The 22,236-nt window shown below is 44.7% G+C and overlaps 1 protein-coding gene across 1 annotated transcript in view; it reads left to right on the top strand.

Moving 5' to 3' along the window:
- LOC310773744 (vascular endothelial growth factor C-like) overlaps positions 1 to 22,236 on the top strand; it is a 28,205-nt gene that overhangs the window by 2,012 nt on the left and 3,957 nt on the right. The window contains exons 2-7 of the mRNA XM_083633686.1: positions 4,330 to 4,567; positions 6,224 to 6,414; positions 9,637 to 9,767; positions 9,968 to 10,065; positions 11,869 to 12,003; positions 12,728 to 12,929. Coding sequence (XP_083489812.1) covers positions 4,330 to 4,567; positions 6,224 to 6,414; positions 9,637 to 9,767; positions 9,968 to 10,065; positions 11,869 to 12,003; positions 12,728 to 12,929 — 995 coding nt within the window. The remainder of the gene's footprint in view (positions 1 to 4,329; positions 4,568 to 6,223; positions 6,415 to 9,636; positions 9,768 to 9,967; positions 10,066 to 11,868; positions 12,004 to 12,727; positions 12,930 to 22,236) is intronic.

Genomic DNA, 22,236 nt, shown 5'->3' with positions numbered 1-22,236 from the left:
ATACCTAGAATAGCCGAAAATAACACACCATGCAAAAAACTGCATGGTTTTTGCACACAAAAAAGAAGCATGGGATTAACATAATGTGGGCATGTCTGTAAAGCGGAGGAGACACATGAGTACCCATAGAACCCATTCTCGTTCAGATATCTTGAGATGGTCAAGGGACCCCTTTGAAAATAGCCATGCCAGTTTTTCCCTTGCCAAGATTTAGCCTAAATTTGGAGCGTTATTTAGCCCCCTTCCTGACAAGCTAGCATGACAAGGTTGGTACGGGACCAATGGATGCATTAGGTCTTCCAGTTTCAGATGATATCAGTATTCTCACTCTAGCTTTAATTAAAGATGAGTCCGCTACCACCTCTGAAAGACAGTAATGTTGTCCGCAGACATAGAAGAGCTTCTTGTGATTGGATAGGCCTAGGCAATAAGTGGGTGGGCCTAGACCCAGCCAGGCCCACCCATAGCTACGCCCCTGCTTTACTGTAAATACTAGCCGGTCGAGTGCGCCAGGAAACAAATGACGATGGCAATCAAGTGTCTCTGCGGTTCAGTTCAAAGCCTCCAATGTGTAAGAGTTGCGACACCAAGGGCCTTTTGTCCTCCAGTCATTCAGCCTATCATTCATGGTACTAAAGTTTGTCCTCCAGTCATTCAGCCTATCATTCATGATATTAAAGTCTGTTGACTGATGCAGCCAAAAAAACTCACATTAGCTCGCTGCCTGGAACTGTTTGCTGTCAGACTGAAGATTGTATTCAGACACACTGGAAGTAACAGCAGTAGAATCCTATCTAGGCAGAGCACTTTTGATAGATGAGTTTGTGTCAGTTGTCAACAGTGTTCATTCATTCAAGGCAGTGAGGATGTGTTGACTCAACACATACAAGATACGATTCCCATGTATGTCTTTTATGTGTGCGCATAACGTATATCTGTGGGTATATGCTGTGTGTGTGTGTGTGTGTGTGTGTGTGTGTGTTTGTGTTTGTGTTTGAGCTTCAGATAGCCTATACTGTATGCTGTTTATACTGGCAGACAAAGTGACAAATGAATGGGTGTGTGGGTGTGGGTGTGTGATGATATAGACACACCCCAGAAGACTGGACGAAAGCGCAGTGCTGACCTCATGGTCCCAAAGCGATGACATCATGTCATGTGATCTCATGGCGACACACACAGACAGAGAGAGAGAGCAAAATGAAAACAGAGAGAAATATAGAAGAGAGAGACGGAGAAAGAAGAAGGAAAGACAGAAAGAAAGAACAAACAAGAGGGAGATACTCTTGCATGAAATCTTCCAAAACATGAAGCACTCGCTAATTGGATAATTAGATTATTGCCACACCACACCACACCACACCACACCACACCACACCACACCACACCATGTAAATAGAGGCTTTCAGTTGCAACACAAATCTCCTCACATCCACATGTGATAGGTGGTCTAGTGGAGAATAGAGAAATATCTGAGTAAATATCTGAATAAAAGTGAATGGAATGATAAGGTGGATTTGTTTCCAAATGCAGGGTATTGTGATACAGTAAAGTGTCTCGTCTTCAGCCCTAGTCTCTGCTCCAAAGCATTACAAGTCATAGCATGAAATGCATCAGCACAGCTAACCTGAACAATTTTGGTTTTGGGCTCTGATAGCTGGCTAACTAGCCTGCAGGCAAATCTTTTGCTAAATGTATCCAATGCTAATGCTAACATGTGACTACTATCATTGCTGCAACATGTTAGCTAGTGCAAATGGGATGTGTTAACAAGGCAGTGATGGTTAACTTGACCAGATACTTGACTAAACCCAAAACTGATCAGATGTATCCGTGTCAAAATGATCAGTTACCAGTCAACAAGCGCAAACTTTAAGCCCAGATCACCCTATAGCCACCGCTCGAATCCTGACTCTCGACCACCTTCCTATGGCTATCTACGGCCCCTCTCCCCTCCTTGCCCCCTCCCACCACTCACATCCTCCTACCCAGCACTCAAATGTCAACTCTACCACCCTAGCTACAGCCCCCCCCCCCCCCCCACCACCCATATAAGCCATGCATAAAGTTATGCAATTAGAAATGCAATCAGCCACTGTTGTCCAAGAGCTGTGGGCCACCAGAGAGGGTGTGTCCTCTAATTGCCAGGAGAATGAGAGAGGAAGAGGCACGGGGAGACAGAGGAAAAGAAAAGCTAAAGAATGTATCTAATGTGCCAGTATTCCATGTGTAACCTGCATTGTGTAGTCCTCCCACACCTGGGAATCGAACACGGAACCTCCTGGATGGGAGGTGGAAGCTCTGACGAGGAGGCTAAAATCTCTCAAAAGTCTGTCGCTAGAGCGTCTTGTGAGGTCCAGCATTACCCACTGGCTCGTTACACTTGTAGCCTACAGTGAATGAAGCATTTAGAGACAGCAACAGAGACATTGGGACAGATGAAAACGAGTGGTGAGAAACAGAAATAGAGATGGGATGTCGAGGGAGACACTTGGAGAAAAAGACAGCGAGGCAGAAACAGAGATTGGTGGGAGAGAGTAATAGAGACAGAGGGAAAGAGCGATAAGAGAGAGAGAGACAGAGATCTGGTTTCTGTAGCTACAGCCAGTGCCAGCTGTGTCAGCCTGGGAAACAAAACAACGGCTCTCATTCCCTGGGGGAAGAATTAATATGTGACACTCAGAAGACAAGATCCCGGTTGACATTCAGTTCCCCACAGATGATGCATTCAGGGAAACACTTAACCTTTCTTTTACATGGATTGATGAGAGCTGAGACATCAAGCTGCTGGAAAATCATTAGGAGCTGACTCACAGCAGACAGGGAATAGATTATTTAAGTATTATCCACTGTAAACTGAGATCTGCTGAGTGGGCCCATTTACCAAATAAAAAAACAAAACAGCATCACTTTCATAAAGTGGGTGTGGACTGAGCAGGAGAATCTCCAGTCTGTTCGGTCCGTTCATGCAGGCCTAATGCTGCCTTCAAGTGCACCTTGTAAGCTCCTACAGTACTTCCACAATTGTCAATAGCCTATGACTTGTAATGGAATGCCAAACAATGTAGTAATAACATACATATTTTTTTTACCATCAACTTCAGACACAGCTTCCATGATTCCCATGACATTTTTTCCCTCGAGACGCGCCCCTAAACGCCACATCTCGCCAACTCGGATATCAGAGAAAATTCCAACTGTCTCAGATCTATTTAACACTTTGTTGGCTCGTTCATGTTCACTGAACTCGTTAAAAAAATCTAAACAGGAATCGATGCAGCCAAAAAAGATTTTGTTCGCTGTAAGGAAAGAAAGATATGAAGAGATCATGGACATGGAAAGACATGGAAAGACAGAGACTTCGCAGCTTGCATGTGTACATGAATGCTGCATCCACGTGCCTCTGTGTGTGTGTGTGTGTGTGTGTGTGTGTGTGTGTGTGTGTGTGCACACGCGCACACGTGTGCATATGTGTGTGTGTGGGTGAGGAGAGGACACACTAACCCATAATAACTGCAGTAGCCAGCAGCAACATGTTACAACACATTGGTAGCTGAGGTATTCCATGTTTATTCAGCTAGGAAAGGAAAGTTTACACTGTAAATCCTACAGTATCTAATCGTTTTCCCCGGGACCTTTTGAACAGGGCTAAGACAGATTCACCCTCAGTTCTATCAGTTCAAAATGAAAACAGATGCGTCCATGCATTTTCAATTACTTCTATGATATTTAATAGGTTGGATATGCCAATAAAACAGCTTATTGTGACATTACATTTCTGAATAAAGCAAAATACCACTTTCTCTGCTGATTAAAATGCAAATGAAGTGAGTCCTAGTGAACAATATCATACATCTACTGATTTCTCTGCATTCTTTATTTTAAGCTGGACTAGTGGCGTCAGCTCTACCAATGCGAATGTCGCTGACTGACTGACTGACTGACCAACTGACTGACTAAGTTATACAATTGGTCAACATGTGAGAGATATATACAGTATATTGTTATACACATTATCATGTGACATCATCTGGTGACTAGCTAGCGCTAGCCTCTTTCTGAGCAGCCAGTACCTACTTTCCTTGGAAAAGAGTTGACAACACTGTTTTACCTAGTCTTTTTTCCATCTTCTCCCCTCCCCTTATCTTTTTTCCTCTCTTATCCTGTCGTTTGGAAGTTATCTACTAAAGGCTAAAAGGTAGGAATTAGGAAGTAGGAATACTGAAACAAATTGGATGTTTTAAATGTCACTGAAATGTGGTTGGTGGCCTTTGTCGTCTCTACTGTCTTCTTGCATGTTGTATTCAGTTCTCCTCCCCTGTCTTGTAGGCTCCGGTGTTGTCAGACGACCAAAGCAGTTTGGAGACGGTGACGAGCGTGGATCAGCTCTTACAGCTCCTGTACCCAGAATACAATTTGCTTCAGCACTGCCTGAGGAGGAAGTCACAGCTCGCCTCCTCTTCCTCCTCATCTTCGTCCTTTCCTCCACTCCACCAAGCTGACGATGAGGACCTGTGGGGTCGTCCCAGGGAGGAGGCTCTCTTCAGAGCTGATGGGACGTTGGCAGGTAAGAAGAATGAAGACGTTTCCAAAAACACAAAAGTTGAGTGCCTGGTCCACTTTGGGATAGTTTGAGTTAAAAACAAAGTGCTGGGGTAAGTTTCATTTCACTGTGGCGTCTGGCTCAGGGTGGGAATTACACACCTCCGTTGCCCCTCCCTCTGGCCGTGATGCCCTGAGATCCCTAAGGCCACCTTGGCAGTGTCCTGCTACCAGCCTGCTACTGTCAGTTGCTTTACCTGCTACCTTTTTACCTGTGTTGGATTATGGAGATCTTTTATATATGAATGCTCCTGCTAAATGTCTTCACATGGTTGACACTGCTTATCATGCTTCTCTGAGGTTCATTACTAATTGTAAATCACTGACACACCACTGTGAGTTGTACTCTCGGGTAGGATGGTCTGCTCTGGTCACCCGAAGGCTCAGTCACTGGTATACTTTTATATATAAGGCATTACTTGGTCTACTGCCTTAATTGCACAGAGAAGTGCTGGTCCTCACTCCCTCCGTTCTCAAGATTACTTGTTGCTTTCTGTTCCATATGCTCGTACTGAATTGGGTAAAAAGGCTTTTGTCCACTCTGCACCTTTAGCATGGAATATGCTGCAGAATGATTGGAAACTAACAGGGTTAATTTCTTTGAACGCCTTTAAATCCAAATTGAGTGTACTTGTGGCCGATTCCACTACATGTGCTTGTTTTTCATGATCTGCTTGAAAAGTCAATACGTTATGTTGTTTGTTTTATCTGTGAAATTTTTGTAACTGTAACTTTTGTACTTGCTGCTGCCTATCTTGGCCAGGTCTCCCTTGAAAAAGAGGTTCTTAATCTCAATGGGATTTTCCTGGTTAAATAAAGGTTAAATAAAAAAAATAAAAAAAATAAAAGCGTCAGTGGTCTCAGTTTAATGTAGCCTGCCCTATGCAAAGGATGTGTAATTGACTCATTTTAACACACATTTCAGAAAAATCGCTCTTCACGATGTCAAGAGAGCAATGGCCTTTGTGCCCTGACATGGCCTTATGCCCTAAACAAATGCAAATAGTTTGCTCCTAAATTGAGGCAATTCTCACCCTGGTCTGGGTAGTGTAGAGGTAAAAGCACTCGCCTACCACCGCAGTGACCCGGGTTCACTTCACAGCAGTGGTACTTCCGGCTTGGTCAGATGCCCCTACAAACACATTTGGCCAGTGGGGTATGAGTCCTGGTCGCTGCACTAGTGACTCCTCTCGGTCAGGGTGTCTGTTCGGGGGGAGGGGAAGTGGGGGAAATAGCGTCCTGCCACACACTACGTCCTGCCGGTGAAACTCCTCACTGTCAGGTGAAAAGAAGCAGGTGGCGACTGCACATATATCAGAGGAAGCATGTGCTAACATTAGTCTACAACTCTCTGACAGAGGGGGTGGAGCAATGACTGGGACAGCAGGGGGAATTGGCCAAGTACAATTGGGGAGAAGGTGGGGGTGGGGGGTGCAATATCAATCAGACTCATGGTGTTGGAGTTAGAGCCTTTCAATTCAGTTTGAAATTTTGATGTATAATTATAGCTCCTCTATCAGGCCAAGAAATGTATTTTCTGTAAATGAACACCGTGCCAGAAGATCAGTGAGTGTCAACAAATAGAATCCAATTACTTAATTGTGTGCGTTTGTGTTTTCAGTCATCCTTGAAGAGATCCAGAAAACCGCATGTCGGCCCAGAGAAGTGTGTGTTGAGGTCGCCAAGGAATACCCAGAATCCACCAGTCAATTCTACCTCCCTCGCTGTGTGGCGCTGCATCGGTGTGGCGGATGCTGCAACAACGAGGCTTTTTATTGCACTAATACAAGTCACACGCTCATCAACAAGACAGTACGCCATACGGCTTTAGTCCATTTATGTTTCTATTACATTACATCTCACAAAGCATTTTTACACATACTGTACTGTATACATGTCATTTGTCCTTATCCATTTAATACTTGTATTTTCCTGATTTACTCTCATAATTAATCCATGACACGGCACGGCACGGCACGGCACGTCGCATAAAAAGCATAGACATAAATACATTTTTGAAGCATAACTGTAACCCCATTATAACTCTGATCGTTTATTGTTGTATGCTTCTTGTTTAGTACTTACAGTATAGTAATTTGAATTTAGCTCAATTACGCTACCATGCTGCTATTTTGTGCTATTGTGCCTCAAAGTGCCTCAATACCCAGTTATGCAACAAGCTTGTCTGTGCCTTGATCCACCCTACTGCAGTGGGACTTCTATTTTGCTGCAACTGCACATCAAGGGCCCTATCGTTGCAGCCGCGCAGTTTCTAGGCCGAACGCCAGCCGCAGCGCAAAGCAGTGGGCGTGGAAAGGCGCACTTGATATCTTGGTATCGGCGCTAAACTCAGCCTCAACCATTATAACCACGCCTTTTAAGCGTAAAATTATGCATTGTCCGCTCATTGGAGAATTGCAGGGAAGAGACACACGCTTGCCTTTTAAGCTCCAATTCCTGGACAAATCCGGTAAAACCAGACAAAGCCAAGGGCTCCGCCGCCCCCCCCTCCCTTCATCCGGTCTGTCTATCTCCATATATAGGCTATTATTCCATATTATAATGCTTCTCAAACCAATCTAACTGCAGTTAAAATACTGCAAGCATGTAAATACGCTACACTATAGCAAGACCAAAGTGAAAATAATTTCTAAATGCATCTGATAGAAAAAAATATTGCCTATGGCTGGATGTCATGAGATTAAATGAAAGTTTGGCCAGAATGATATCGTTTTATCTCTCCTCCCCCACTGCACGATGCAACATCCTCTGAATGACACCTATCACTTTTACTGGATCTGATAACTTAATTCTATTTAATTTACAGGATTTTATTATTGAGTAATAGTATTTTATTTGGCCTATATATGCGTCCCCCCCACCCCCTGCCCACAGGCTCTGACAAATATGTTCATTCTCAATAAAATCTTCAGTAATCAATCAGAGTGACTTTAAAAGCCAGATTGGCAGCAGCTGGCCAGTGTGATCAATATGGCAGAGCACAACAGAGCCACCAAATTCACAGCTGAGGAGAAAATGGTGCTGGCGAATCAGGTGATATATCTGTCCACCATTCATTTTGAATAGCTACAAAACAACTCTTTACTGAAGTCGTTTATTTATCTATCCATTCAGGTTCAAATGTACCATCGCGCACTGTTTGGGGAGGAGAATTACCCCGCCGACGCCCCGCGCCCAGTCCTGGACCGCCTGAGTGAGCCGCCCCAGGTGGCCGTCTATGCGCTGCGCTTGTTCAGCACCTCGGACAGCTCCGCTGCCACAGACGGGGGAAACATTTGGAAATAATTATAACTTTCTATGCTTTGCACACAGAAAAAATAAATACAACAGACAATTCTGTAATGAATAGCTGTAATGAAGAGTGGGGTTTGAAGAAGCGCTACACAACAGTTTATCCAGTTTATCTCTTTCTCTCTTTTCTTTCTCTCTCCCTTTCTCTCACATTAAACGATATACATGCCTATAATGTCAATTATCTGAATGAAATAATAATACATATTAATTAGGAATATTAGTAATATTAGTAGCCTAGCTAATTTCGGGGGGGGGGGGGGGTAATAAAACGTAGAGCTATATTACACATAAATGGGGATTATTATGATAGCCTAAACTAAATTTATGAAACTGCATTACAGCTTCACCCAAAAAGCCTGAGAAGGGTTGCAATCTTATATTCTATTGTATTCTAAAGTATTTTTTTCTATATATTGTATTCTCCATTCACTTTCCTGTCCCCGGTGCACAGAATCCTGCTTTAGGCCAGCTTTTCAAAAGCGCAAAGCGCTAAAAGTCGGCCAGGTCGGAAGATGGCTGGAAGATAGTAGTACGCCGGTATTTAGCGCCGCCACGCCCACTTCGGCGCATTCAGGGACTCCGCCACGCCCATTCGGCCTAAAGCGCATTTGGCAGCCTAAAGCCTATTGCTATTTTCCCGAAACAGGCGCAAGGCACGTTTTTTTGCGTTTAAGGCCCGTTTTAGCGCCGAAGGCCTGTGGGAGAATAGGGACCCAAGTCCCTAGAGACACACTCTCTCTCTCTCTCTTTCTCTCTCTCTCTCTCTCTCTCTCTCTCTCTCTCTCTCTCTCTCTCACACACACACACACACACACACACACACACACACAATCTTGCAACCATTACATAACCTTGTAAACTTATGGCGCTCAGCCATAAATTACACACTTGCTCAGAGCAACTACCAATGAGTAGAATAACATTTCAACTGTTCAATTCCTAGACCACTGGTATTAAAAGTAATCAATATTGAGGAGCCTCTGCCCTGATATTAGATGTAACAAAATATTCCTGACCCTAATGATATATAATACAGAAGAGCTAGGCAAACAAGGTAAAATCAAAGGGTCTTTTTTGTTGACAAGAGTCCCAAAGTTGGCTGTTTTTAGGGATGCACAGCACCGATATGAACATTTTGGCTGATACTGATAACCAATATTAACATTGCTGTTATAGCCGATAATAACGATATTTACCGATGTCTATATGATCCGTATAAAAAACAAGTTTGTATGATAATACAATTTTGTAGGCTACATACTGAAAAACACAGGTAAACATTGAATTTGAAAAAGTAATGTCCGTTATTTCCAAAACATTTGGAAAAGCTCATAAATCATAGATTTTCCACATTGTTTCCTCTCAATATGAATACTTTGGCTAATACCGATATTAACATTGCTGTTATTTTGCTCATCGGAGTGATAGTGATATAAAAAAAAGTTACTAACATCGGCCGATACCGATATGATTGCCGATATATTGTGCATCCCTGTTTTAGTGATACAATGGTTACCGTAGTTATACACAATCTGCAGTGCATAATGCAATTATCTGAGAGAAGTAGCATATCTTTAGCCAGTTTGATCCATATGTCCACACCATGATTCACAAGCCACACTATCTTTTCTGTTTGCTTTGACACTTTGCAGAACACACACGCACGCACGCACGCATGCACGCATACACACCTCTAACCTTCCTCTTTCTTTCTGCCAGTTGATGGAACTGTCCCCGCCCAGGATGGAACGCTCTGTCGTCATGGTAACCTTCGTCAACCACACCTCCTGTGAGTGCCTGTCCAAACGGCCGCTCCACTCCATCATAAGACGAGCTGCAACAGATCACTTGTGAGTGAGCATGAGAGCGAATGTGTGTGAGTTTTCATACATTTGTGTGTTTGTTATAACATGTTTTATGTGTTCACAATTACAATTTCACATTTGGAAGACACTTTTATCCAAAGCGACGTACAGCGACGTACACATGAGATTTTAATACAACACAAGCAAGGGCACCTGTTTATACATTTATCATACATTGTGTGTAGGTGTTCTCCTCCCCAAGTTCCCTGTGCGTCAGGACTATTATGGGATCCAGTCACCTGTCTGTGTGTCCGTGCTGACAGCGGTAACTACTCTGAGATGGGTAAGTGTGCCTGTGTGTTCTTATGTCCTATATAATAAGTGTTGGGTTTGTTATTCATTTTGTGCTGAGCAAGCGTTCAGCGACTTTTTCAGACTGGGCTCCATTTTGGGCCCCAGTCCATTATCAAAACAATAAAAGGTAGCTTAGCACTAGTGACACGCACGCTGTGAGTATCTTGGCAAATGAAAAAAAAAAAATCTAATTTAATCTAATCACCAATAATCGGTCACTACTACAATTTAACCCACCACCTCTGGTAAAATACACTCTGCAAAGTCTACTAGTACTATATCCTCAACAAAGGATTAAGAACATTTAGAAGTCCAACAAGCAATATACAAAACCTAAATCAAGCAGTCCATCACACATTGAGAGCAGGTTTGACACAGTAGAGTAGTCCAAACATGGCAGCCCGAGAGTGTGCAGGTTTCCATAGCAACCTAACACTACAGCAGCTGATTTCACTGATTAAGACGAGTGCCACACCTTCCAGCACCTGCATAATCTGAGAGCTAAACTCTTTGTAAGAAAGAAGTAGAGAGATATTGTTGAATCCTCTGTCACCTCGCAAACACTAAACTGAACTGATGAAAAACCACGGCTCTGCACCAGAATCTACCCGAGGATATTAAAATACTATTCAGATGCATGTGACAACAGCTTTGCTGGCATATAAAAAGATATGAGTTTCTTGTGTCCAATTTCACTGGATCAGGATATACGACAGAATGTCATCCATAAGTGAATAATGTATTTCAGTCTGTGGCTACACCTTAAAACCCCACTGAGCTGTGAGCAGAGAGGAGGATATTAAGTTTGTTATGATAGAAGCCACATTTGGCCGCACACAGCCTAATAATGGTGCCTGAGCAGAATATGACATGAAATGTTTTGCATGAAATTGCCCCTGAAGGAATTTGAATCCAAATGACTTGACATCTGAATACTTTCTCGAATTAAATCTTTCTGCCATTTTACCAGTTTGTTAGTACTTTTTTTTAATGAACTAATGTTCTTATTTACAAGAAGAAGAAACATTTAGCTGTTCTTTCCCACTGCGCTGGGCCAGCAGGCCCTGCCAGGGTCAGAAGACAGCAAAGTCAAGAACAGAGGGGTCAGGGGGAGGGTAAAAGCGGCCGTACCTATAGATAGAAACGTGGTAGAGTTGGGATTCGAGAGGTGGCTATGGGGAGTGGCTTGGGGGATGTGGTTGATGGGAGCGGATATGGTGCCATAAAGCTGAATGGCGACACCACTGTGCTGTGGGCTTACAGGTGTGCGCTTGTGAATAATACCACACAGTAGTAGGAGTAGCTTTGTGTAAATTGTACTCTGACTTATAGGAACAGACGGAAGCCTTTGTTATTTCATTTCTACAGCCATTATCTTTCCAATACTTGAAAACTATCTAATAGCAGAGTCTATTTACCAAAACATTGCATAGAACATGTAACGGTCTACTACAATCCGTACTATCGCCAACTACCTGGTTTTTCTTTGTCCTCTTACTTTGTCCTCTTACTAAAATGAAGTCTCAAAATAGCCTACACTAGGAGGATGAATGATGATGGAAAGAAGAACAGTAGCAGTATTGACCTGCACAGCTCAACAAGGACCTAATACAAATCCTACAGTCTCTCAGCAACTTGTAGGCTACAGATGCTTGTCCTCCTGGCAACCATGTAAAAACAAAACAAAAAACAAATGACTATTAAACCTGAGAAGACAGCTCCATGTAGAAGACAACAAAGCCACTATTGAAGTGTCTTTGTTTTTTCCTTCCTCTCCATGCATGGGCTCCAGAGGCTGTGGACTCGGGGCTGCTGGCTCTCTGTGGGCCTAACAGGGTTCTGGCCGAGTCGACCTGCGAATGTGTCTGTCGCAACGGACTCACCGAAGCCAGCTGCGATCCAGGCTGGAGACTGGACCACAACACCTGTGAGGATGCTTTCAGTTGTTGGAAATATTTTTTTAGAATGTACAGTAGGTGTTAAAAATATAGAATTAAAATGCATCGACGTTGCACAAGAAAACATGATGTTGGGAATCTTAGGAAGAAGTGATACAAGAGTGCTTCCTTGATATATGCTCCTCCTAATCACTAAAGTCAGTTTGAAAAGAAAAGGTGCTCAATGGAATCAAGGGTAAAATAATACTTAAAGAAATTAAGTCTTCCTTTTTATGCAAGTAAAAAAATGCTTTATTTTTCTAAAGCTAGCTCTTGGCTTGTCTTCCTTTTTTAAAAGAAGACATGAGCAAGAATAGCACTTCACAAGGACCAAGTGTAGGAGTGCCAGTCTGAACGCACCAAGGAGATTATAAAACCAAGCCAGAAAAGGCAAATACGGGTAGGGAATAGCACAGGGAAAATGGGCTTCCCACAAACATCCCACAAGTCAGAACCTGAACACCAAATATTTACCCCAACAAAATTGAGAGAGGTGTACAAAGGAGAAAGCTCTGATGAAGGAGCGGGGGCGGCCGAGTCAACTGTTGTGTTTTTATGATTGATTTAGAAAGAGGGGAATTAAGCACTTAACCATCTGAGCATGATGAAGCTTCTTCTTTGTTTGAAACTGAAATGTCCACCATACTATAAGGTCAAAAGCTTCCATTCTACTTTGCCATCTCCTTCACTGTATTTTCTTCTCTCCTCTTGCAGGTGAATGCCAGTGCGAGGGCCAAGGAGCTGGGAAGTGGTGCCCCCCCGGCCAGCGCTGGGACGTGGAGCTGTGCGGCTGTGTGTGTGAGGCTGAATGCCCGGGGAACCAGCCCCTCAACCCTGACACCTGCCTGTGCCAGTGTAGAGAGAGTCCACAGTCCTGTCTGCGGCAAGGCAAGAGATTCAACCCCAACACCTGCAGGTAAGCTACACAAAACAATCAGTCACTACATGTAACAAGAGAAAGAAGTCCAGGTGCCCGGGTAGTACAGCGGTAGATTCCCTGCCTACCACCACGAGGGTCGTGTTACTCTGGCTTGGTCGGGCGTCCATACAGGCCAAATTGGCCATGTCTGCGGGTGGGACGCCGGATTATGGGTATGTGTCCTGGTTACTGCACTAGTGCCTCCTCTGGTCGGTCGGAGCGCCTGTTCGGGGGGGAGGGGAACTGGGGGGCATAGCTGGGGTGATCCTCCCACACGCTACGCCTGCCGACTACACATGTATCGGAGGAGGCATGTGCTAGTCTACAAGATCGGCAGAGGGAGTGGAGCAACGACCGGGACAGCAGGGGGAATTGGAGAGTACAACTGGGGAGAAAATTGGAGAAGAATCTGAAAAAACTTGATCAAAAAAAGAAAGAAAAAAACTGTCCTGCTGACGTGTCCATGAGCAAGACACGGAAAGCACGTTATTTGAGCTGTAATCATTGTTATATGGCTTCTATATGGTGAAGAGCATTAATGCAAGTCCTCATTGTTGCACTGCTCTCTCAGGGCTGTAACTTTCAACTGTGTTGCTCTTCTGGGCTGGCCACACCTCAGTCAGTGATGTCAACGCAGGTATTTTGCCGTTGGCAGCGTCAAATTGTTTGCAGTTCAGAAAATTGTGAGATGGGTGGAAAAAACGAAGAGATGGGTGATCTGTTATTACAGACGCACACCCCTATTCACTCTTGCTCCACACCCCACTTTTTCCACGTTTCAAAATTGTGCACAAGACAGGCTGGCTGAAAACAGTGTGTATGCACTGGGACAACAGTATCTAAGTCTAGTTTCCAAGCCCTGGTGGAAAAAGTCAGTTGAGTTACTGGTTCTTCTTTTACTAAATCCACAATTGCACAAAACAAAAATCCATAATCTGAGGTCAACCTCAATCCAGCATCTCCAGAAAGAAAGAATAAAAAGAAGATGCATTTCGCAACAGTATTCCAGTATGCCAACAACATTCTGATTTTACTACATAAAGGCGTTCACTGCAATAAGCAGCCAAATACATTACTGAGGAACCTGTTGTCTCAGCAGTCTGCCTCGGGCTCCTTAAAAAGACGAAATAAAATGTTAAGTATGTCGGTGACAATATAGGCCTTACAGGTGATATAACCTACCCTCTACAGGCCTTACATGTGATATAACCTACCCTCTACAGGCCTTACAGGTGATATAACCTACCCTCTAGGCCTTACAGGTGATATAACCTACCCTCTACAGGCCTTACAGGTGATATCACCTACCCTCTACAGGCCTTACAGGTCATATAACCTACCCTCTACAGGTCTTACAGGTGATATAACCTACCCTCTACAGGCCTTACAGGTGATATAACCTACCCTCTACAGGCCTTACAGGTGATATAACCTACCCTCTACAGGCCTTACAGGTGATATAACCTACCCTCTACAGGCCTTACAGGTGATATAACCTACCCTCTACAGGCCTTACAGGTGATATAACCTACCCTCTACAGGCCTTACAGGTGATATCACCTACCCTCTACAGGTCTTACAGGTGATATAACCTACCCTCTACAGGCCTTACAGGTGATATAACCTACCCTCTACAGGCCTTACAGGTGATATAACCTACCCTCTACAGGCCTTACAGGTGATATAACCTACCCTCTACAGGCCTTACAGGTCTACAGGCCTTACAGGTGATATAACCTACCATCTACAGGCCTTACAGGTCTACAGGCCTTACAGGTGATATAAACTACCCTCTACAGGCCTTACAGGTGATATAACCTACCCTCTACAGGCCTTACAGGTGATATAACCTACCCTCTACAGGCCTTACAGGTGATATAAACTACCCTCTACAGGTCTTACAGGTGATATAAACTACCCTCTTCTACAGGCCTTACAGGTGATATCACCTACCCTCTACAGGCCTTACAGGTGATATAAACTACCCTCTACAGGCCTTACATGTGATATAACCTACCCTCTACAGGCCTTACAGGTGATATAACCTACCCTCTACAGGCCTTACAGGTGATATAAACTACCCTCTACAGGCCTTACAGGTGATATAAACTACCCTCTTCTACAGGCCTTACAGGTGATATAAACTACCCTCTTCTACAGGCCTTACAGGTGATATCACCTACCCTCTACAGGCCTTACAGGTGATATAACCTACCCTCTACAGGCCTTACAGGTGATATAAACTACCCTCTACAGGCCTTACAGGTGATATAAACTACCCTCTTCTACAGGCCTTACAGGTGATATAAACTACCCTCTTCTACAGGCCTTACAGGTGATATCACCTACCCTCTACAGGCCTTACAGGTGATATAACCTACCCTCTACAGGCCTTACAGGTGATATAAACTACCCTCTACAGGCCTTACAGGTGATATAAACTACCCTCTACAGGTCTTACAGGTGATATAACCTACCCTCTACAGGCCTTACAGGTGATATCACCTACCCTCTACAGGCCTTACAGGTGATATAACCTACCCTCTACAGGCCTTACAGGTGATATAAACTACCCTCTACAGGCCTTACAGGTGATATAAACTACCCTCTACAGGCCTTACAGGTGATATAAACTACCCTCTACAGGCCTTACATGTGATATCACCTACCCTCTACAGGCCTTACAGGTGATATAAACTACCCTCTACAGGCCTTACAGGTGATATCACCTACCCTCTACAGGCCTTACAGGTGATATAAACTACCCTCTACAGGTCTTACAGGTGATATAACCTACCATCTACAGGCCTTACATGTGATATAACCTACCCTCTACAGGCCTTACAGGTGATATAAACTACCCTCTACAGGCCTTACAGGTGATATCACCTACCCTCTACAGGCCTTACAGGTGATATAACCTACCCTCTACAGGCCTTACAGGTGCAGGGCTCGACATTAACGGCTGCCCGGTTGCCCCGGGCAACCAAAAAAAACATGGGGCAACCATTTCTCGGTCTTTGGTTGCCCCAGGGGCAACCACGATTTAACATGCAACAAAATATGTACAGCAGCAAACAGCAAAATATACACCAAATAAATGTTTTAATACTTGTTGTGAGTGACATATATGTGACATTTTATTGCTGTTACAATCGAAACAATGTTACTAATTACCAGTCGGAACCTACGTGATGCATGCTGCACGTGCGGTATGTTTAACGAGTACTGACTGGGACAGGTGGGGCTGCTCGCACACAATCACAGCGGCTGCAAGACGCAAGAAGAACCTCATCCGCCCGCAGCCCCGCACAGAAACAAAGGACGAGGAAATTGTCATTGAGGTGAAATACCTGTGCGTCTTTGAACGGGACGGAAAACGAATGCTATACTGCAAAGCATGTAGCCTACAACAAGCGCTTAGGTCTCATATGCTTCCCGCATCGGCGAGTGTCCACACGGAAAAGTTAGTTAAATCAGCAGACGCGCCCCTCCACAAGGCTGCTGTGCAGACGGTTTTCGCCTGGCTGTGCACACCCCGAATTGTGTAACTACGTGGACGCGGCTGGGCGGACAAAGTGGAGTTTTCAAGACTCCAGCTCACTTCCGCGAGCAGAAACCCACACACAGTGTATAAACGCTCCACACGTTTCCTCGTCAAGATTCAGTGTCTCTCATTTCCGTGCGACAGCCCAAACTTCAAGCATAATTCCAGCATAACGCTATACTGCAAAGCATGTAGCCTACAACAAGCCTACAACATACACCTCGACCAGGACATCCTTCAAAAACGTTTTACCACCGCGTATGTGCTGAGAAATGATTTGCATCCCTGGCCTGTCAGCCTCTCATACGGGGTGAGAGAGAGAGGGATTGCAGGGCCGCTTCTGGGCCTTTTGGGGCCCTATGCAACATCAGAGTGGGGGCCCCAAACCACTGTCATCAAAGTATCCCTGAATGAACATGAGGAGGGCAGGCCCGGCGTTAGGGGCGGGCCTGACCGGGCAGGGCCTGACCGGGCCGGGCCCCCCCATTTAACAAACTGGCCCCCCCATTCAATTTTTTTTTTTTTTTTTTTTTTTTTGTTGCTAAAAACGTTTTTCTGTTTTAAAGTTTAACATGGAATCTGGCTGTCATTAGGCATTGATTAACTCAATGCTATTGCTAACTGTTACTTTGAACATCCATTTGCAATGATTCTGGCTGGATATTAACTATTGTAAATTTGTCACAATGAATGCAATTTGTGCACAATGTGTAAATACACTTAATATTAATTGTTTAGGCCTAATTATTTGTAAAGTCACAACACATTAGAGATGTGTGTAGTTCTTCACAGATTTAGCCTCTTCATTTTGCTCTCAAATGCACCAGGTTGACGAATTTTACTTTAAAATGTACAAAATCTTCTTCCGGGGGAGAATCCCCCCGGACCCCCCTTGGGTAGCTTGGCCCCCCCAAGCTAGGGGCAGGCCCCCTCTGTAACTTGGGTCTGGAGCCGGGCCTGGAGGAGGGTAGGCTACTTAACTCATTGAGTGCCAAGGACGGACATGTTCGTCATTTCAAATAGTAACGTAGAGTGCCAAGGACGGACATGTTCGTCAATTGCGTTTTTTGACGGTGGGGCGTCGATCAAAGCCTTCTGCCTCTGATGTACAAATATTATAGCTATTGGATGTGTCTAACCTATTTTACAGAACCCTTAGGTGGCGACAGTGCTCTCCACATAACAGAAAGGCAAGGAAAAAACAAAGAAGAAGTCGTTATGGAAACGGAAATCCCATCGCATCCGTATGCATCGATATGCTGAAGCACGTTACTGCAGCTGTGCCTGCAGCAGCCAATCTGCTCCCACAATTGAGCCGCTCCGTGTCGGTTGCGACAGCACATCTGCACATCCACACCGTGGAGTTGTTATTATTCTCAACTGGAAGCATCGTTGCCGGTGACAAACACACGCGGAACGCTGTAAAAAAGCCTGGCTGTTCCGCACCCTTCACTGTGCGCACAGCAAACTCAGCAGAGAGCCACCACAGACAGGAGGAGGAGTGTGCAGTTGAGGCGGGGCGGGGCGGGGGGGGGGGGGGGGGGCACGCAGAGCAGCACGCAACACCCAGACAGACCCAGGCAGCAGGACAGGATTGACAAACGCAAGCCAGAATATCCGATACCCACCAGCAGCAAATCAAAACCAGCAAGAAGCTGCAACCAGCAGCGCACGCAGGGGCCAGCGCTGCTGGTTGTAGCTAAAAATATTATTCTGCCAAACAAAATTCCCTGGCCTAAACTGTTTTATTGAAGGAAATTATTTTTGAGGTGTGACTACATTAGAAAAGATTAGCTTCAGAGTCAGTGATGTGCTTGAAATGATTAATTTCACAAAAGGCCAATTATCTCAGCTTCTAGAAAAAAATTGCTTTTTTTGGATGAATCAAGCTATCTTCTCCGGCTCATAACTAAAGAACGGAAAATGGGATCAATAAACTTTTTTTTGCAGATGATAGAATAGAGTCTCATCGTTCTTTGTGCGTGTTCAGTGTTTACATAGTAATATCACACAATATTCTGTGGGCCTCGAGAAATCACTGAAAACGCTCTGAAACTCTGGCACTGGGAGCGTCCGTTCTCCAAAAGTGGCTGGCACTCAATGAGTTAATTATCAATAACGCTTTTAATTAATAAATTAAGCACAATATGAACAATAACTGTTGAAAAATATATGAAAATGAAAGTTCACAAATATTAGTTAAATCCTTTCAGTGCAAATGCATTATAAAAACAAAAAATAAGATTTGTTTAGAAAACGAAATGACACAAATTTATTATTATTATTATTATCATTATTACTACTACTACACCCGGTGCGCACACTGAATAGGCCTATTATACTATACTATAGATTATTATACTTACTTTTCTGTCACATCGTCATTATTAAGCCGGCTTATGACTGCATAGTATCTTAATTACTCAAAATATAAAGCGACTAAAATTGGGCAACCATATTTTTATTCGGGCAACCAAAAGCTCTTGCCAGGTTGCCCCTCCGGCAACCACTTTTAAAAGTTAACGTCGAGCCCTGAGGTGATATAGCCTACCCTCTACAGGTCTTACAGGTGATATAACCTACCCTCTCCAGGCCTTACAGGTGATATAACCTACCCTCTCCAGGCCTTACAGGTGATATAAACTACCCTCTACAGGCCTTACAGGTGATATAACCTACCCTCTGTCTACAGGCCTTACAGGTGATATAAACTACCCTCTACAGGCCTTACAGGTGATATAAACTACCCTCTACAGGCCTTACAGGTGATATAACCTACCCTCTACAGGCCTTACAGGTGATATAACCTACCCTCTGTCTACAGGCCTTACAGGTGATATAAACTACCCTCTACAGGTCTTACAGGTGATATAACCTACCCTCTACAGGCCTTACAGGTGATATAAACTACCCTCTACAGGCCTTACAGGTGATATAAACTACCCTCTACAGGCCTTACAGGTGATATAACCTACCCTCTGTCTACAGGCCTTACAGGTGATATAACCTACCCTCTACAGGCCTTACAGGTGATATAAACTACCCTCTACAGGCCTTACAGGTGATATAAACTACCCTCTACAGGCCTTACAGGTGATATAAACTACCCTCTACAGGCCTTACAGGTGATATAAACTACCCTCTACAGGCCTTACAGGTGATATAACCTACCCTCTGTCTACAGGCCTTACAGGTGATATAACCTACCCTCTACAGGCCTTACAGGTGATATAAACTACCCTCTACAGGCCTTACAGGTGATATAACCTACCCTCTGTCTACAGGCCTTACAGGTGATATAACCTACCCTCTACAGGCCTTACAGGTGATATAAACTACCCTCTACAGGCCTTACAGGTGATATAAACTACCCTCTACAGGCCTTACATGTGATATAAACTACCCTCTACAGGCCTTACAGGTGATATAAACTACCCTCTACAGGCCTTACATGTACTGTAGCAGGTCCTCACCTCCTGCCTGGGCAGTAGTGGCTGTGACCAGTTGATGGTGTTTCAAAGCTTGACTGTCTCAACAGAATTCAATAGACATGGCTCATTTCTGTGCTGTTTTTGACTGGGAACCGATCATTTCATCACTGATTTTTTTAAGCTAACCATAGTTTCTGCTCAGTTAACATTTGATTTATACACTAGCTAAAGTATCTAGTAGAAGCTATCTTTAGAAGTGGTTACTAGTTAGGCTACATGTTAACATAGTAGTCACTTTATTAAAATAAGCTGCTGACTCGTTATCTTATCTACCAATGCAAACAAAAAAGCCACAAATCAGTGTTTTTGGAGTTTTACAGGTCAGGAACCTACATGTGGAAATCATTTTACAGTATTAGACTATCTTTCACTTATGACATTACTGAATCGGCCTGCACCCGCACCAGAACAATCTCTTCCAGGTATCTTTCTTCTTTTAGCCTGGTTATAGAGTTAGCCATCGCTTGTGCATAGACATTTCAAAGCAAGGACATTTGTGATGCAATAACACATCTATGGCAGCCCATCTGGGTAAAACCTGACATCAGTTACCCATTCCAATGGCGGGAGAACTGGCCCTCTCCGTGGTGCTGAACGTGTCCTCTCAGACCGGTGGGGCAACATTCAGGGCTTTCGGGTGCCACACCCACCCCTCTCCTCATCCCCCCAGCTTCAAGCAGGGAGAGCTGCAAGAGAGGGCTGAGGAAAGAGTGAGAGCTGCAAGAGAGAGGGATGAGGAAAGAGTGAGAGCTGCAAGAGAGAGGGATGAGGAAAGAGTGAGAGAGGGAGAGCTGCAAGAGAGAGGGAAGAGGAAATAGTGAGAGAGGGAGAGCTGCAAGAGAGGGATGAGGAACGAGTGAGAGGTGCAAGAGAGAGGGATGAGGAAAGAGTGAGAGCTGCAAGAGAGAGGGATGAGGAACGAGTGAGAGGTGCAAGAGAGAGGGATGAGGAAAGAGTGAGAGAGGGAGAGCTGCAAGAGAGAGGGATGAGGAAAGAGTGAGAGAGGGAGAGCTGCAAGAGAGAGCTGAGGAAAGAGTGAGAGCTGCAAGAGAAAGGGATGAGGAAAGAGGGAGAGCTGCAAGAGAGGGCTGAGGAAAGAGTGAGAGCTGCAAGAGAGAGGGATGAGGAAAGAGTGAGAGAGGGAGAGCTGCAAGAGAGGGATGAGGAAAGAGTGAGAGAGGGAGAGCTGCAAGAGAGGGATGAGGAAAGAGTGAGAGGGAGAGCTGCAAGAGAGAGGGAAGAGGAAAGAGTGAGAGCTGCAAGAGAGAGGGATGAGGAAAGAGTGAGAGAGGGAGAGCTGCAAGAGAGGGATGAGGAAAGAGTGAGAGGGAGAGCTGCAAGAGAGAGGGAAGAGGAAAGAGTGAGAGGGAGAGCTGCAAGAGAGGGATGAGGAACGAGTGAGAGGTGCAAGAGAGAGGGATGAGGAAAGAGTGAGAGCTGCAAGAGAGAGGGATGAGGAAAGAGTGAGAGAGGGAGAGCTGCAAGAGAGAGGGATGAGGAAAGAGTGAGAGAGGGAGAGCTGCAAGAGAGAGGGATGAGGAAAGAGTGAGAGAGGGAGAGCTGCAAGAGAGAGGGATGAGGAAAGAGTGAGAGAGGGAGAGCTGCAAGAGAGAGGGATGAGGAAAGAGAGAGAAAGGCATTTGGAGGGGGGAAGAGAGAGAAAGTGCGAGAGAGAACTCTCAATGGACATACCATACATTCCACACTTGGAAAAAAGAAGCCTTTCTTTCTCTCTTTTCTTTCGCTGACCCTCTGTCAGATGTTTCCATGACCTTGTATGGAGTGTCCTAAGTGCCCTGCCCTGTTCTCAGCTGCATGTGTGTCACGTTCCCACAGCCAGCATGCAAGAGATCAGCCCTCCCCCGACCCTACACTCTGAGGCCTAGAGAGAGGAGACATGGGGACATTAAAGATGATGGGAGAGAGAGAGAGAGAGTGAGAGAGAGAGTGAGAGAGAGAGAGAGTGAGAGAGAGAGAGAGAGAGTGAGAGAGAGAGTGAGAGAGAGAGAGAGTGAGTGAGAGAGAGAGTGAGAGAGAGGAGAGATGGGGACATTAAAGATGACGGGAGAGAGAGAGTGAGTGAAAGAGAGAGAGAGAGAGAGAGAGAGAGAGAGAGAGAGGAGAGATGGGGACATTAAAGATGACGGGAGAGAGAGAGGGAGAGAGAGAGTGAGTGAAAGAGAGAGAGAGAGAGAGAGAGAGAGAGAGGAGACATGGGGACATTAAAGATGATGGGAGAGAGAGAGAGAGAGTGAGAGAGAGAATG

Source organism: Poromitra crassiceps (genome assembly GCF_964638095.1).
Source record: "Poromitra crassiceps genome assembly, chromosome: 3".
In the NCBI taxonomy this organism is placed as follows: Eukaryota; Metazoa; Chordata; class Actinopteri; order Beryciformes; family Melamphaidae; genus Poromitra; species Poromitra crassiceps.
The sequence above is the reverse complement of the archived record's forward strand: the minus strand, read 5'-3'. Positions and strand labels throughout refer to the sequence as shown.